A 16132-nucleotide genomic window follows, 5' to 3' on the forward strand; every position below is an offset into this window, starting at 1 on the left:
TCATTGGGTACCCTGGATGAATTGGGGTACAATGGTGTGTTTTCAGATGGGGAGTTGTGTATTTTCAGAGGTTCTGAGTTGGTACTTAAGGGTATCAAAAGGAACACCCTCTATGTTTTTGAGGGTGTTACACTGCCTAGTTCTGCGGTTTGCGCATCTGTATCTCACCAGGAGATGACTAAGATTTGGCACATGAGGCTTGGTCATATGGGGGAGAAGGGGATGCAGCTATTGTCCAAGAGGGGTCTTCTATCCGGGGTCAAGGTTGCCAACCTTGAATTTTGTGAGCATTGTGTGTTTGGTAAGAAACACAGGTCAAAGTTCAGCAAGGGTGCTCACATTACTGATGCAGTGCTCGATTACATCCATTCAGATTGCTGGGGTCCATCTAGAGTTGAAGGTATGGGAGGTTACCACTATTTTGTGTCATTTGTTGATGACAAGTCCCGATACACATGGCTTAGGTTGCTTAAGTCAAAGGATGAGGCCTCCAAAGTTTTCAAGCAATGGAAAGCTTTGGTGGAAAATCGACAAGGAAGGAAGATCAAGAAGCTACGAACGGACAATGGGCTAGAGTTTTGCAAAGACGAGTTTAATCAGTTCTGTGCAGATGAGGGTATAGGTCGGCATCATACTGTCAGGAAGACACCACAGCAGAACGGTGTAGCAGAACGGGTTAATCAGACACTGCTAGAGAGAGTCCGATGCATGCTCTCTAATGCAGGGCTTGGGAGGAGGTACTGGAGTGAAGCTGTGTTAACAGCTTGTTATGTCATTAATAGGGGTCCTCATTCTGGAATTGATTCCAAGATTCCGTTTGAGATCTGGAGTGGTAAGTTGCCTAATTTTTCGAATTTGAAGATTTTTGGTTGTGTTGCTTATTATCATGTTATTGAGGGTAAGCTGGATCCACGAGCCAAGAAGGGGTGTTTTGTTGGGTACGGGGATGGTGTGAAGGGGTTTAGAATTTTTTCACCTTCGGAGGGTCGGGTCATTCTTAGTAGGGATGTTACTTTCGATGAAAACACCATGTATTCAATTAAAAATGCAGAGATTTCAGATTTGAGAAGGGAAGGAGACAATTTATTACAGACAGATGGGGTACTTGAGGTACATCAGTCTACCATTGCTGATTTACCTCGGGTACAATATATTGATGATGATGCTGATGTTTCAGTGCCGGGTACTCCTGAACCTGAGATTACTCCTACTCATTCTAACTCTGGGGATGAGGTGGAGCAATCTAATCAGGGGTCATCTAGTCAACCTGACACCATTCTTGAGATGCCTAAACGAGTTATCAAGAAGCCTGTTAGATTGATTGAAGAGATGGAGGGAAGAAATTGCTGTGTTGATGCGATGACAGGTTATGCATTGAGTGTAGCTGATGATGTAGAGTCATTTGAACCTGCCACATATAAACAAGCAATTAGTTGTAGTGAGTCTGCGCAATGGCTTGCCGCAATGGGTGAAGAGATGCAGTCTCTTTACAAGAACAGAGTGTGGGAACTGGTAAAGGTACCGGAAGGGAGGAAGCTTGTGGGTTGTAAATGGATTTACAAGAAGAAAGAAGGGTTGTCGGAAACTGAGCAAATACGTTTTAAGGCTAGGCTAGTTGCTAAGGGGTTCAGTCAGGTAGAAGGGGTTGACTTTGTTGAGATATTCTCACCTGTGGTTCGACATACTTCTATCCGTGTGTTATTGTCAATTGTAGCACATTTTGATCTTGAGCTGGAGCAGTTGGATGTTAAAACGGCTTTCCTTCATGGCGATTTGGAGGAGGAGATTCTGATGAAGCAGCCCGAAGGATTCGAAGTTCCTGGAAAGGAACACTATGCCTGCAGATTGCTAAAGTCATTGTATGGACTTAAGCAATCCCCCCGACAGTGGTACAAAAGGTTTGATTCTTTTATGGTTTCACAAGGTTTTGACAGGAATTCATATGATTGCTGTGTGTATCATAGTAAGCTGGATAATGGTTCCATGATTTATCTTTTGTTATATGTTGATGACATGTTGGTTGCCACAAAGAATAAATCTGATATTGCTAGATTAAAGGAGATGCTTAACTCGGAGTTTGACATGAAAGACTTGGGTGCAGCTAGGAAGATTTTGGGTATGGAGATCTACAGGGATCGGGCTAGAGGTAAGCTTTTCTTGACTCAGAAAAGCTACATTGAAAAGATTCTGTCTCGTTTTGGGATGGAAAAATCGAAGCCTATAAGTACGCCAACTACTGTTAGTTGTAAGTTGTCTTTGTCTATGTCACCTCAATCAGAGGAGGAGTTGTCTTATATGTCTAGAGTTCCATATGCAAACGCGGTTGGTTGTTTGATGTATGCTATGGTCTGTACTAGGCCGGATATTGCGCATGCTGTTAGTGTTGTAAGCAGGTTTATGGCTCGACCTGGGAGGGAACACTGGCAAGGGGTGAAAAGGATTTTTCGCTACCTGAGAGGGACAGCTGATATTGGTCTTGTGTACGGGAATGATAAGGAATGCTTGGTCACTGGGTACAGTGATTCTGATTATGCAGCTGATGTGGATACCAGGAGGTCTGTGACTGGTTATGTGTTCACTTTGGGTGGTTCTGTGGTTAGTTGGAAGTCTACATTGCAGTCATCAGTTACGTTGTCAACTACTGAAGCTGAGTATATGGCTTTAACTTCTGCAGCTAAGGAGTCTATTTGGCTCAAAGGCCTAGTAGGTGAACTGGGTATTGCACAGGATTTTGCTACAGTATATTGTGATAGTCTAAGTGCGATTTGCTTAGCTAAAGATCAAGTACACCATGATCGGACGAAGCACATTGATGTCAGGTATCATTTCTTGCGTACTGACAAGAGGATTAAGGTGAAGAAGATTGGGACTGCTGACAACCCGGCTGATTTCTTCACTAAGCCTGTTCCGTTTAGCAAGTTTAAACATTGCTTAGACTTGTTAAATATTGATTACTACGTGATGTAGTAGGCCCTGAGGGGCGAAGTTGGGGAGCTCCTGGTGTAGGTGTGTTGGCATTAAGGTGGAGCTTGCCCGGGGCTTGTGATGCAGGTGGAGCATTATGAGTTGTTATACTTGGAGACGAGTATGTGATGGGTCTTGGTTGAAGACTTATCGGGATGTATGGCTTATGCATGAGTCCTGCATCGGGTTTGGCTTGAGATGTTTTTTTCACTATGTCTTGATGGGGTCGTTTGCTGACTACGAGTTCTCGTCAAGGTGGAGATTGTTGATAAGTATATTAGGTGACTCGTACTTCGTAGCTTTGTCCGCCCGATCGGGCGGACATTGCCCGGTCTGACCGGGCGGAAGAAGAAGAGGTGCCTGGCAAATTCGTTGAAGAAGCTGCTCTCGCGCCCGACCGGGCGAGCCTTCGCCCGACCGGGCGAGCCTTCGCCCGATCGGGCAGACCTTGCCCGGTCTGACCGGGCGGTGGGGGTTGGATACGTTGAAGCATTCGTATGGAGTTTTCTTCTCGCGCCCGATCGGGCAGACCTTGCCCGGTCTGACCGGGCGGAGAAGGAAAAATGCGGAGACGCGGATTTTACGATTTAAAGTTATCTTTTATGTTATCTTTTTGCCCAAGTATCTTTTATTTTAGGGATTAATATAAAACCTCCCTAATATTAGTATTAGGGTTAAAAGAGAGACAGAGTGAGAGCCGTTCTTGAGAAATACAAGAATCATCTTTGTAATCTTTGCAGTTTATAGTGAAATCATTCGATCTCGGTGCCCGTGGACGTAGCTATCACATCGATAGTGAACCACGTAAATTCTTGGTGTTGTTCTTATTGTTTGCATTGAATTTCTTTATTGTTTTCTTGTTTGTTTTCGACCTTTGCTTCCGCTGTCGCACAACACTAATTATCGACTACTTAACCAAAAGACGAATAACTAAACAAACAAACGACGATTATGCATCCAATTAGTGAAGCTGAGTGAAAATAATGTTGTATTAAGACCTCAAAACATAGCTTGGTAGATACAAACTTATTAACTTATTGTACATAATAACAGCTTTCTTTCACTGTTGATCACGAAGTTTGAGTTCTTGTAAAAAACATAGATATCATTCTATCATGTTCTCCTTCATTGCCACTTCAATTCTTAGCCAACGCCGAAAAGGAATACATATTTAAGGACACAGTTGGTCTGTCATCCAGTTACCATTTTGCTGTATTATTCGCATTAGAGGCCAGAATATGTCCAATTTGTTAAACCCCTTTGAAGCCTGTAACCAATATACCGCGATTGTTTAGTAAGAAAAGATTGTAAGTAATTGATGCATAATATAACAACTATAAAGTAACGTATAGTACTTCAACTATGAAGCTTGCCCATTTGTTACGACGATTTTCCATAGCCCCTTTCAAGATGGTCAGTTTTAATTTGTGCATTACTTCTGCTATCTCAAAGAAGGCTCCTTCATCATTGCAGATCATCTGTTCAACAAGTTATATAGAAAACCCAATTTAGTTTAGTTAATTTCTAATTCATACCAGTTTTTTTGGATGATTCGAAGTTCAGTAAAAGGATAATAACAAGCATATACCTGTATCTGAAACTGACTAGGATGTTCCAAATCTTTTACAATAATAGGGCATGCTTTGAAGTCATTTCCACCTTCTAAAGAAACATTATCCTGCAGAAAGTTGAAAAATGTCATTATATTGTTGGAAATTTTATGTTCTTTGAAGGATACAGGGCCAAGAGAAGAAGCTTATATTTGCGAAATCAGCAGGATAGCAGCCTCAGCAGGTAGTTTTTTTAGCCTTGGATCAAGCATCACTCCTCCGGCCTCTTCACATCCGATTCCAAATTAAAATTCCACTTGTCACGAGCAATCGTTGCTTTGAAGGATAACAAAACTTGCTAATTGTAACACATGTGAGTATATGGTAGTTTCTGTACCCTGCTCAAAGTGTTACAGTAGTTTCGAAGATACATACAAATAGGATTTTCTTGAAATCAAAAGGCATGTATAGTAGTAGACTAGTAGTAGTAGTTTTAAGAGTTCATGTACCTCTTGACTTATGAATTGTTTCATTTTCTCTGCTCGTTCTGTCACGCTTTTTAAGAACATCATATGCTTTGCAGTTTGGTCTAGCAGTCCATCAATGCTACTCTGAAGCAAAAAAAACTATGGTGAATTTTACAGGACAAATTAGAAAAAAGTAGTAAGTTATTTTACTAGAGCTACTGACATTTGTACCATCTGGGACTAATTTGCGCAACACCTTGAGTCGATCTTGAATAAGTTGTCTATCTCTTGGCCTCGGTCTATCATTACTCTTTGGTTTCTCCTTCTTGCCCCTGCTGTGTTTGGGCTTCTTGAGATTCTTATCGTCAAGCAACTTAGAAGCACGTTCGAGTTGTTGCTTATCTGCAACTGCTGCACTTTCTAAGCTCTCCAATGAGGGGGCTGAAGTCATACCAAACATGGTTTGGTTGTCTGACATAGTGTTGCACTCTTCTGGTACTGAGATGGTATCAGGAGTCGTCTCTGCCAATGAGGTTACAGATGATTTACTAGTTTCACAGCGATTAAAACTAGTACTGTCATAGGAATTATTAACTGAAGTAGCAACCACATCTGCCAACAGATGTTCTTGTTTACCACGTTCATCAACTAGTCCACACGATTCCACTGCTGAAAAACAAAATCCTTCCTGAGAGTACACATTTTCCTTGTTTGTGCATTCTGAGTGCCTATAATCGTACTCATCATACATTATAAAATCTGGCTGAAGAATCGCTGCTTGTAGTTCACAGTCTCTAGGAAAAACGCTGAGATTTCTGCTGCTACTGAGGCCTACTCCGGATTCTACTGTCAGAGAAAATTCTAATTCTCTGAGAACGGAATCAGAACATCTCTGAACACATGTTTTTGCTGAGACTCTAGCATCATCAAATTCTTCTTCATGTCTAGGAAACATCCACATTTCTGCTGCCTCTTCTGGTAGCACACAATCTCTTAGGAAATTGTCGAGATTTCTGCAGTCAGTATGATCTACTCTGAATCCAACTGCAGACGGACATCTCACTTGTTTGTGGACAGAATCAGAACATATTCCACCAGACAAGTCTTCAGATACTCTAGCATCATTAAAATCTTCTTCATGGCAAGAAAACATCCACATTGTTGTTGCATATGGTGTATCAGTGCTAAGAAGTTCGCTTGTAATTGGTTCAATATTGGTATTCAAGTATGGATAAATCATGTTCTGATCATCAATAATACAGGAAATTTCCTCAAGCTCGAGAAAATTATCCTCCATTAAAGGAACAAGTTGATCATAAGTGGCTGGGAAATCGTTTTCTATGAATTCTGCATCATGAATTATATTAATATCCTCATATTCCATACTTTGCAGGTTGTTGTAAGTGAAAGATGATTCATCGTTGTTTTCTGGTTCAGCCATCAGAATCGACGAACAAAGAAGAAGATCATCAGCATAACTAGGCAACGCGATGTTTGTCATGTAGGTATGAGTGAAGAATCTATCTCTAATATCAGCACATACGGCTAGATTTTCATCAACCTAATCAGTTATTAGAAACAAAAGGTATAAGCTTCATACTTTCGTACAAGTGATTGGTGAACAAGGATACTAAAATCTAAATTACAAAAAACAAGTTTGAATCAAAATCTTCCAATGAAACATCATAAATCTACCAATGAGATGCCAAACTTCATACAAGTAGCAGAGAAAGCAGCATGAGAAGTAATCTCCAGGTTGTTTTAGAATTAGTATCTAGACGAAACATGACCATTAGTCAAGTAAGCTAAGCCGATTATCTAATAACCTAAATATAGCCTTATAGGAGGTTGAGACGATGTGACAAGTAAATATGGGCTTAAAAAGGATATTACTTTGTGTATTTTTTTTGTTCATCTAGAGGTTTGTGTTGTTCGATCGGTTTCAAACACAAGTTACATGTGAAGAATGTGAACTGTAATTGAATTGCATAGCATCCCATAAAAGCCCATTTGTTTTTCAACACATGCAAAAGTACTAAAGTGATTCATATATGTATACATGCATAGTCGTATAGATACATAAGCACTATTTATTCTTCAACATATGCATTTGTACCTTTATTTAACTTATAATAGGAGCAATATTGTCCCAATACTATATACCTAATGCGAATATTTTTGAATATTAACAAGGTTATTGATCAGTCACCTTTTCAAATGAGCCCAATTGCAAAACTCCATATGGTAACAAAGGTGCTAGTAAAGTTGTCTGCACAAAAATAAGCAAACAAGTGAGCAAAATGTCTCCTAGATAATTGATGCACCTTGGCAAGCAGGTTGTTAGTGTTGGCTCAAATTAGTTCAGGTCATATAGAATTGATGGGTGCCCCTCATTTGCACCAAAAAAAAAAAAAAAAAAAAAAAAATTGATGAGTCTTGCCACGGGGATGAATTCAGTTTAGTTCATGTCATATAAAATAGACGGGTCGTGCACTCGTGCAATGAGTATTCAAAATTTTCATTATTAGTTATTGTTGAGATTTAATTTGATATATTAGTAAAATGCTAAAATGAAATCAAATTTGTGTTAATTTTAACTTGAGTCAAAATCAGATTAACACGTTTAATTCAAGCACAATTGAATGTGAGCTTGATAATTACTCGTATACTCTAATGTGAGATGGATATTATAACATCATTTTTGTATGATGGAATCAACTCACCTTTATTCCTGCTGCAATGGGAAGAAGCCAATCATCAGAGTACTGCTTTAAAAAAAAAAAAAAAAAAAAAAAAAAAAAAAAAAAAAAAAAAAAAAAGCATTAGTTTAGGAAAATTAAATTTATGATGCAACTTAAAACATAAGGTCAAACTCACCCCGGCCCCTAAGTTGGAATTGAGCTGAATTGATTGAATGTCATCTGAATAGATCCAGAAATCACTCTCTGCGAATGCCACTCTTCCCACCATCCTGATTAATATAAGATTCAAGCAAATTACAATTATTGTCAAGCACGCCATTTTTTTTTTTTTTTTTTTTTGACGGAGCCAATTTGTAGTTATAACTACATCAATTAAAATAAAGTCTTCACGGCGTTGATTGGTACGTGAGATTGGGAGTTATGGAATTAGAGAATATATGTCTTTGATAGTGTTGTGTTATAATTTGTGATTGGAAACTTAAATTATTGTGTTACTAGTAGGGGTGTCAATTCGGTTAAACAGTTCGGGTTTGTGTTGGGTTTATCAGTTTCGGGTTATAACGGGTCGGTTTATAACGGATTGAAATAATAAGCGGGTCGGTTTTGAAAATTATCGGGTCAGTTCGGTTTGGTTTTTTTAATTGCAGTTTCTATTCGGATCGGGTCCTTATCAGGTCGGGTTCTAGTCGGTTCGGGTCATAATCAATTTGGGTTGAACTGGGTCGGTTTGAAAACGGGTTTAGCCCATTTAATGTGGGTTTCGGTTAAAAACAGTTCGGGTCTTAATCAGGATGGGTCGTAATTGGTTCGGGTCATAATCAGTTTGGGTTTAACTAGGTCGGTTCGAAAATGGGTTTCGGTTCAAAATAGATCGGGTGAAATCGGGTCCAACCATTATTGTTTCGGTTATAATCGGTTTAGATTGAACTTGGTTGGTTTGAAAACGAGTTTACCCAATTTGAAACGGGTTTCTAATCAAAATCATATCGGGTTAAAATTGAGTCGGATGATTATCGAGTCGAATTAGTCAGATAATGGGTAGGAACGAGTCATGTTATAATCAAGTCAAGTCATAAATAAGTTGGGTTTATCGAGTAGTGGGTTGAAACAGATTAGATCATAAACATATTGGGTAACAGGTTGTAAATGACTCAATCATAACGGGTTACGGGTTTTAAACGGTTTGGTCATAACGGGCTACGGGTCGTAAACGGTTCGGTCACAACGGGTTACGGATTATAACCGGTTCGGTCACAACGGGTTACGGGTTGGAACGATTTAGGTTTATCGGATTTTTATCGGGTTTTAACGGTTTTCGGTTTAAAACGGGTCGGGTTACTATCGGGTTTAAACGTAATCGGTTTGGGTTGCTTTCAGTTTCGGATTGTAACGGTTTGGCTTGATAACGGGTCGGGTTAGTAACGGTTTGCACAAATTCGGTTTAGTTCAGTAACGGTTTGGAAAAAATTGGGTCGGGTCAGTTTTCGGTTTCCAAAAAACGGGTTTTAAACAGTTCAGTTCCTTTTCGGATCGGTTCGAAACAGTCGAGTTTAACGGTTTGGGTCAGAAACTGACAGCTCTAGTTACTAGCTAATAGTTATTCATCATATCCTTGTTCAATATGCTTGTGACATAATGGAAAAAATATTTTAACACCATTAACGAAAATCTGTCTCAAAAGATAATTTTATGTAGATGTTTTTGTTGCGAAGGTCTTTTTTATAAAAAAAAAAAAAAAAAAAAAAGGTGGGTCCTTTTTATCATATTTGGGCTGTGGACGTGTGGTGTTTTGACCAGATTTTAGCCATTTGACTTTTTTCTGCCCAAAAAAAATAAAAAATCACGTGCACATGACCACTTAAAATTCGTTTTATTTTATTTTGACTTTTACCACATGCAATAAACGAAAAATTTGCTTTTACCATCTCTATAAAAAAAAAAGTTTTATTTTACCACCATATATAAAAAAATAAAAGTTAGCTTTTAACACTTATCACGGCCAACTAACGGATTCCGTCTATATCCGTTAGTGGTGCCTAACATGTCCACGAGTCACCATAAAACCCAATAATATGGTAACTCGTGGACATGATAGGCCCTACTAACGGATTTATAGACATAATCCGTTAGTTGGCCCGGATTGGTGGTAAATGCCAATTTTCATTTTTTTTTTATGTGCTGGTAAAATAAAACTTTTTTTTAATTTTTATAGAGGTGGTAAAAGCAAATAAGTGGTGTTTTGGAGGTGGTAAAAATCAAAATTTCATTTTTAATTAGCAATTAACTACAAACCTCACTTTTAAGTTGAGTAATCACTAAAGTTGTTGCTTGGCTAACTCTATATATATATAGTCTAGTTGAATAGTTGATCTCCATATTCAAACGAACAAACACCCCATCATAATAATCATAAATTCATAATTATTCCATTCTTCCGAAATAAATCAAATAGTGTAAGAGAGATCATACCCCTCTCCTAGCAAATATTGACAACATGACATATCAGCAACTGCAAATTCAATAGGATATCCTACTCCCAAGGATTGTACACCATCACAAATGTTTATTGCTTCATATCCAAAACTTTGTATGTCTTCTTGACTTGATGAGTTATTAGGATTGCTTGATAGACATGGTTGCTGTAACGACCTATCGGAGTCGCAATACACATCTTCACAGGTCAATACCCTATTGAAAATAATCAAGTTTTAGTGTATACATGGTGAACAACTATGTTTATATCCAACAATCATTACAACCTATCAAACATTTAGCAAAGACTATTCCATATATTCAATCCGATACGTGTATAGTGTTAACGTCTATTGACCTTTCTAAAGGTCTCAACAATTCTACATACTACATCCGTTGTAATTTTTGAAAAATTTTATATCTCACAAATAATACCCAAAACTTGCATGTGTAACAATATATAGCATATGTAACAATGCTACTTTATATCCCTTGTAAAATCATCAAATTTCCATTATATAGCAGAGTACATATTAAATTTTTGAGAAAATGACAACTTTTTTAGAACATCAAGTGATTAATTAGAGGTGGGGATTAATATAATAATATTATATGACCAAAAACGAAAGAATATCTTACTTGTAGTTTTCTACTTGTTGAAGCTTCCAAAACACAGCATAGCTCCATTGAGAACTAATGCAGAGATTTTTAAGCAATTGCCTTAAGGCAACAGTTTCCATCAGCCAAGATTAGTCGTATTATAAAAGTTATGATTTCTTAAAACAAAATTGAACTGACCAATATATTGCAACACTTTCTAAGTTATATAATCTTCGTTAGCTACCACTGTATGAAGCTCCTCCGGCTTGTCGAACTCGAAAACTTGCCCTTCTTTTTAGCAATGGCCACATCCCAAGAAGCAACCAGCACATTGCTAAGTTTAACTCACTTTTTTCATCAAGCAATTTGCCATTTAATTTGTTGTTCATAAAAAACTTTGTGTTATACGTACCACATGTAACAATCTTCACTCGCAAAATGATCTGCGCAAACAAGATCGTGACAACAATTAGCACCTAAAGGCAATTTTCCATGTACGTTCAGTTGTAAGAATTGTAAATTGTACATTGTACATTCAAGATTATTAATAAATAATTGAAAATCCTCGCATCTAAAAGGACATTATGCATGAATTGAAGAATAAGTACGTAACATGATAGTAATTTGTGTAGAACTATCCGGAAGATAGGGTGTTTTGTGAAAAACTACCCATTTTTTTAAAAATTGTTTACAACTACCCGGAAGATTGAAAACGTTTGGTTAGCACTACCCAATAACGTTTTCCGTCCATTTTACACGTTAGTGGGGCCCACTTTTAACCTTTCCCACCCAATTTACTCCCCCCAACTACCTTTTCTTTCTCCTCTTCAATTCCTTCTTAATTTTCCCCCCTTCTCACTGAAAAATTTAGATTCAAGAATTCAAGCAAGTGAACACAAATTTAGGTAATCTTTCACAATTTTGTACTAATTAATTGTTTTTCGCATTTGTTTACAAGTTTTAGAAGAATGCAATTTAAAGAATTAGGCTTTAAATTTCTGATTCAAATTAGGGTTTATGAGTTCAATCAAATTTGGGGGTTTTTATTTTTAGGGTTTAGGAATTCAATTGAGTCTTTGATTTGGGTTATTTTGGGTTACAGATTGAGTTGTGAAGCATTTTTAAGTACTTTATATTACTAATTGACATGGTAATTGGTAGGATGTCGAGTTCATTATACCACTTCTCTATGCAATATCATCCAAACAAGTGCAATTGTGGCATTCCACCAAAATTGGAGACGTCGTCGTGGACTACAAAAAACTCTGTGAGAAGATTTTTGGCTTATAAATTCTATGATGCTGCATTTGGTAGAAGAGGATGCAAAATTTTCAAATTGATTTTACCGGAAGTCTTGGGAGAATTTGAAGGTCAATTGAGGAGAGTAAAAGAAGAGAATGAAGGAAGAGGGTGGAGTAATAATGGAGGGAAATAAAAGAGGAGAGAGAAAAGGTAGGTGGGGGGAGTAAATTGGGTGGGAAAGGTTAAAAGTGGGCCCCACTAACGTGTAAAATGGACAGAAAACGTTATTATTGGGTAGTGATATCCAAACGTTTTCCATCTTCCAGGTAGTTGTAAACATATATAAAAAAAAAATGGGTAGTTCTTTACAAAACACCATATCTTCCGGGTAGTTTTACACAAATTTTCCTTTTATTATTAGTCATGTTTATCAGTGTACAAATTCAATCATTGATATATGTAATTACAGAGAATCAAAAAAATTATGAAAAGATGATATTTTAAAAATATATATCTTGGTGAATCTAACAAGATCCCACATAAATATATGTCTATATCTTTCATTATGTATAAAACACTAAATATGATCTAAGAAAAGTCTGTGAATAGTGCTAAAGTTAACAATAATCTATTAACTAAAAAAAACAGGGGTAGTATATTGTGTGTAATTTTTTTTTTTTAGGAAAAGTATATTGTATGTAATTATTATGTCATCATGTCATTTACTCCCTAGCCGGGTGAAAAAGAGGGGATAGAGAAAGAAGTTTAATATGTGGTGAGTTAATTTTATCATCTTACATCAACAATTTCATCTTCAATTCTAATACATAGTAAAAATAATAAAAACTACATTCATCAACAATTGCATTATTACTAATTATTATAGGTTGAAGTAATGCAAGTAAATATTAAAATTACATTCAGATCTCACACACAATGATCATGATCCAGCTTATTTTTTATTGTAAATGTCTTATTACTTTTGCCTAAGGTTGAAGTTTGCAAAAATTTTCATCAATCTTTGACTTTGATTTTAATACATCAAAATATTACAAGTATATACTTATTTGATTTAGATACAAAATCAACATTAATCTATCAATTTTTGTCATGAAACGCACACGATGTCTCTTACAACTTCTCCCTTAGCTTACATACATCAAGAACTTACCCTTTATTACAACAAATTAAACTACCTTTAAGCATAACTAATTAAGGCAAAGCGAGCTGAATAAAACTAGGAAGTACTCATCATCTACAAAGTTAAACATTATTGAAAATCTTAATTAAACATGCATAGTCTATATATGAAAGTAAAGTAAAAAAGAAAAATAAATAAATAAATAATTAACAACCAAAGACAGCATATATAGTTTCAAATATTCATATAGTACAACTTTAAGAAATATATTTAATGTTTATATGACGTAATATATGCAAATAACAAACGCTTAAACAAGGGATGGTCGAAAACAGAAATATTACCGGGCTTGGAGAATCTAGATGTCTGAATATCAAAGACATGCATAAATGTTGTTAGTCAATAGCCCTTCATCTTCAATTTATTCCACAAAGATTTATATTCGATTACTAGAAATTAAAAAAGAAAAATATCGATCAATTTAGAGAGGGAAAATTAGAGATTAGAAGATGAATAAATTGATGAAATATATTTGGTGGATTTATAAAGAGAAATAATGTTTTTTGATTTACTAATAGAGGTATCTCGGTTGCAAGTCGCCGCTTATTTGTATTAATTTTTCTGTTTTGGGGTTTAATATAATTAATAATTTGGTGTGACGTAAAGTTGACAGATCTATTAAGGTTTTTTAATTTAGTGATGAGCTGTGGTACACTTAATTTGTCCACTTACTTTTTGTCCTTTGTTGAATTTGTATAATTAGAGTATTGTCTTTGGTTGATTTTGTAATAGAGTATTGTATTTTTCAATATGGAAGCTGAGAAGATATCAACCTACTACGGAGTACTATTTCATGTTTTATACTCCAAACTTAATGCTTGGCTCATTTGGTTATTCTTGTCTTAAATTATAATGTTATTGAGGAGATTTGAAGGTGAAGGATTCTATTCATTTACGTATTTTCCTTATTTTCTAGTGTTTTATGTAAAAATTGATGTTTGGATTGATCGGAGTCTTGAATAGAAAAAAAAATAATAATAATAAAAAAAAAACCCTATGTAAGCAATGTCTCGGTTTTAAACTAACATTAGACCAGCAAATTAGAATATATACTAGTTACATGTTAATATGCAATTTTGATATACTCCATATTATTAGATTGCAGCTAAAACACATACTTAAAAGCATAGACATTATTACTCGTATAAGGGTAAAATTATATGTAGCCCTTATGGCTAAAATAAACATTAAACATCTTCTTTTATTATTTTCAATGTGTGGTTCCTACAGGCGTTGGTACCTTGCATCGTACAGCCGTTTCGCGAAAAGAACATATTACACACATGTAAAGAACATACTGTTGTAATGAAAAGAACATACTATTAAAAAGTAATGAACACATATCTAAAGTAAAAAGAACATATTTATATTAAAAAAGAGTGAAAAGAACATATGTTCATGTTCTTTAATTGTCAGTGTAATGTACTTTTATTTGTGATATAATGTTAATTACTTATTGTGAAATGTTCTTTGATTTTTTTTTTGTTTAAATTATGGTGAATATACATAAATCATGTTCATTACATAATATTTTCATGTTCTTTATAAATATTAGGGATGTTCTTTAGATGTATAAAAAAACATAAAATTAGATGTTCTTTACAAAACAGTCATATGTTCTTTACAAAACAACTTTATGTTCTTTAAAAAACTGCTACATGTTCTTTTCGCGTTTTTTGCCTGGACCTTGCTAGGTACAGGCGACTATACCTTAAAATTAGAGTCTCCCACATATCACCACAGGTTGGTATAAGTGGGCAAACCCCATAACAAATTAAAAATTAGAAGGGAAGTATAAGAAAAGCTACACTTCCAAATTCCAAATTACTTTGTTGGAATTTGATAGCCGAGATATAAGTACAAATCTTATAATCTAACCAATTAATTAAGTAGGCAATTACTCCCTCCAAATATAGTTCTTGTTTTTGTTTTGAGGCCTCTCCAAAAGTTGTTCCCATTTTCTATATTTTCATTTTTAGACACTATGAAAATAACAAATTACCTTCATATTTTTTTTTAATTCACTCAGCTACAATATTTTCTCTAGCTATTTATACTACCCTTACCCTTGAGCATATACTTTATACTTTATAGCTACAATTTTTTTTATGTTTATATTATTTAATTTGCGGTTCACTCATATATCTTATACATTCCTCTCTTTTTATGTACTTTCTCCTTCCAATTCCCAACTCTAACTTGTGTTTGTGTCAAATGGAAATGATCTTTACTTGAGAACTGATGAAGTACTATTTGGTACGATTTCAAATAAAATGTTAGAATGAGACAAACATAAGAGAATAGAGAGAGTATAAACTTAAACTATCAAGTATGCGTAATGTCAACTTGATAATAATTTTTCCTTAGATCACTAATTCACCAGATACTGCTGAAATATTCTGTATTTATATATTAATTCACTAGAAACTGTCCAAACTGATACTGATCAGTAATTCAATTAATTCTGCTAGACAATATTATTATAACAAGTTTGACTAAGTTAACCAATCATGAAATCACTTAATTATTATATAATAGGGTATTATGTGGTCACCAACCATGCACGATAGCCAGAATCACTTAATTGTATCCGTTAATTGACCACTAACGAGATGTAGTATATACCGAATCTCTAAGAATATATAGGCACACATATAGCCTATGTCAAACAAGAATCTATAATAACGGAGTATCCAACAAATCTATCGAGAGGCAAATTACGCAATGGATTGGATTGTTAATGTGGGGCATTTAGTTTATGATAGTATGGATATTAATGTTTGTGATAATTCTAGTTTGTATTCTATTCTTTTGACTGACACATTAGAGATACCCTCGTGAGGAGGGCTTCCTAATAATTTTTAATCTTACCATTAAAAAAAAAACATAGCCTATGTCAAACAAGAATCTATAATAATATGAATAATAAATAAA

At 35.5% G+C, this 16132-nt stretch overlaps 1 protein-coding gene across 8 annotated transcripts; it reads right to left on the bottom strand.

Annotated features, from left to right (window-relative positions):
• Nucleotides 1-3929: 3929 nt before the first annotated feature.
• LOC110722244 (transcription factor LHW-like) lies at nucleotides 3930-13819 on the bottom strand. 8 transcript variants are annotated; one of them, XM_021901517.1, is made up of 11 exons: nucleotides 13483-13795; nucleotides 10795-11198; nucleotides 10153-10332; nucleotides 7859-7952; nucleotides 7705-7749; nucleotides 7191-7250; nucleotides 5205-6542; nucleotides 5024-5125; nucleotides 4553-4642; nucleotides 4320-4442; nucleotides 3930-4231 (listed from the first exon to the last, which is right to left on the bottom strand). In XM_021901517.1, the coding sequence occupies exons 2-11, from the start codon at nucleotides 10893-10895 to the stop codon at nucleotides 4136-4138; spliced, it is 2229 nt and encodes a 742-aa protein (XP_021757209.1). In that variant the 5' UTR covers nucleotides 10896-11198; nucleotides 13483-13795; the 3' UTR covers nucleotides 3930-4135. The 8 variants fall into 8 exon arrangements, 6 of the variants coding, with proteins under 6 accessions (XP_021757209.1, XP_021757207.1, XP_021757208.1 ...); XM_021901515.1 differs by having other exon boundaries at nucleotides 10153-10371; nucleotides 13483-13793; XM_021901516.1 differs by having other exon boundaries at nucleotides 7705-7746; nucleotides 10153-10371; nucleotides 13483-13792.
• Between the last annotated feature and the right edge of the window lie 2313 nt (nucleotides 13820-16132).

Source organism: Chenopodium quinoa, unplaced genomic scaffold, assembly GCF_001683475.1.
Source record: "Chenopodium quinoa cultivar QQ74 unplaced genomic scaffold, ASM168347v1, whole genome shotgun sequence".
Taxonomy (NCBI): Eukaryota; Viridiplantae; Streptophyta; class Magnoliopsida; order Caryophyllales; family Amaranthaceae; genus Chenopodium; species Chenopodium quinoa.

Excerpts from the sequence above, each read along its gene's own strand:
- LOC110722244 (XM_021901515.1), bottom strand. The coding sequence starts at position 10,895 with ATGGAAACTGTTGCCTTAAGGCAATTGCTTAAAAATCTCTGCATTAGT. Across the intron at positions 6,543-7,190 it reads AATTGGGCTCATTTGAAAAG|GTTGATGAAAATCTAGCCGT; the intron begins GTGACTGATCAA and ends ATAACTGATTAG. Across the intron at positions 4,643-5,023 it reads AACAATTCATAAGTCAAGAG|GATAATGTTTCTTTAGAAGG; the intron begins GTACATGAACTC and ends AACTTTCTGCAG.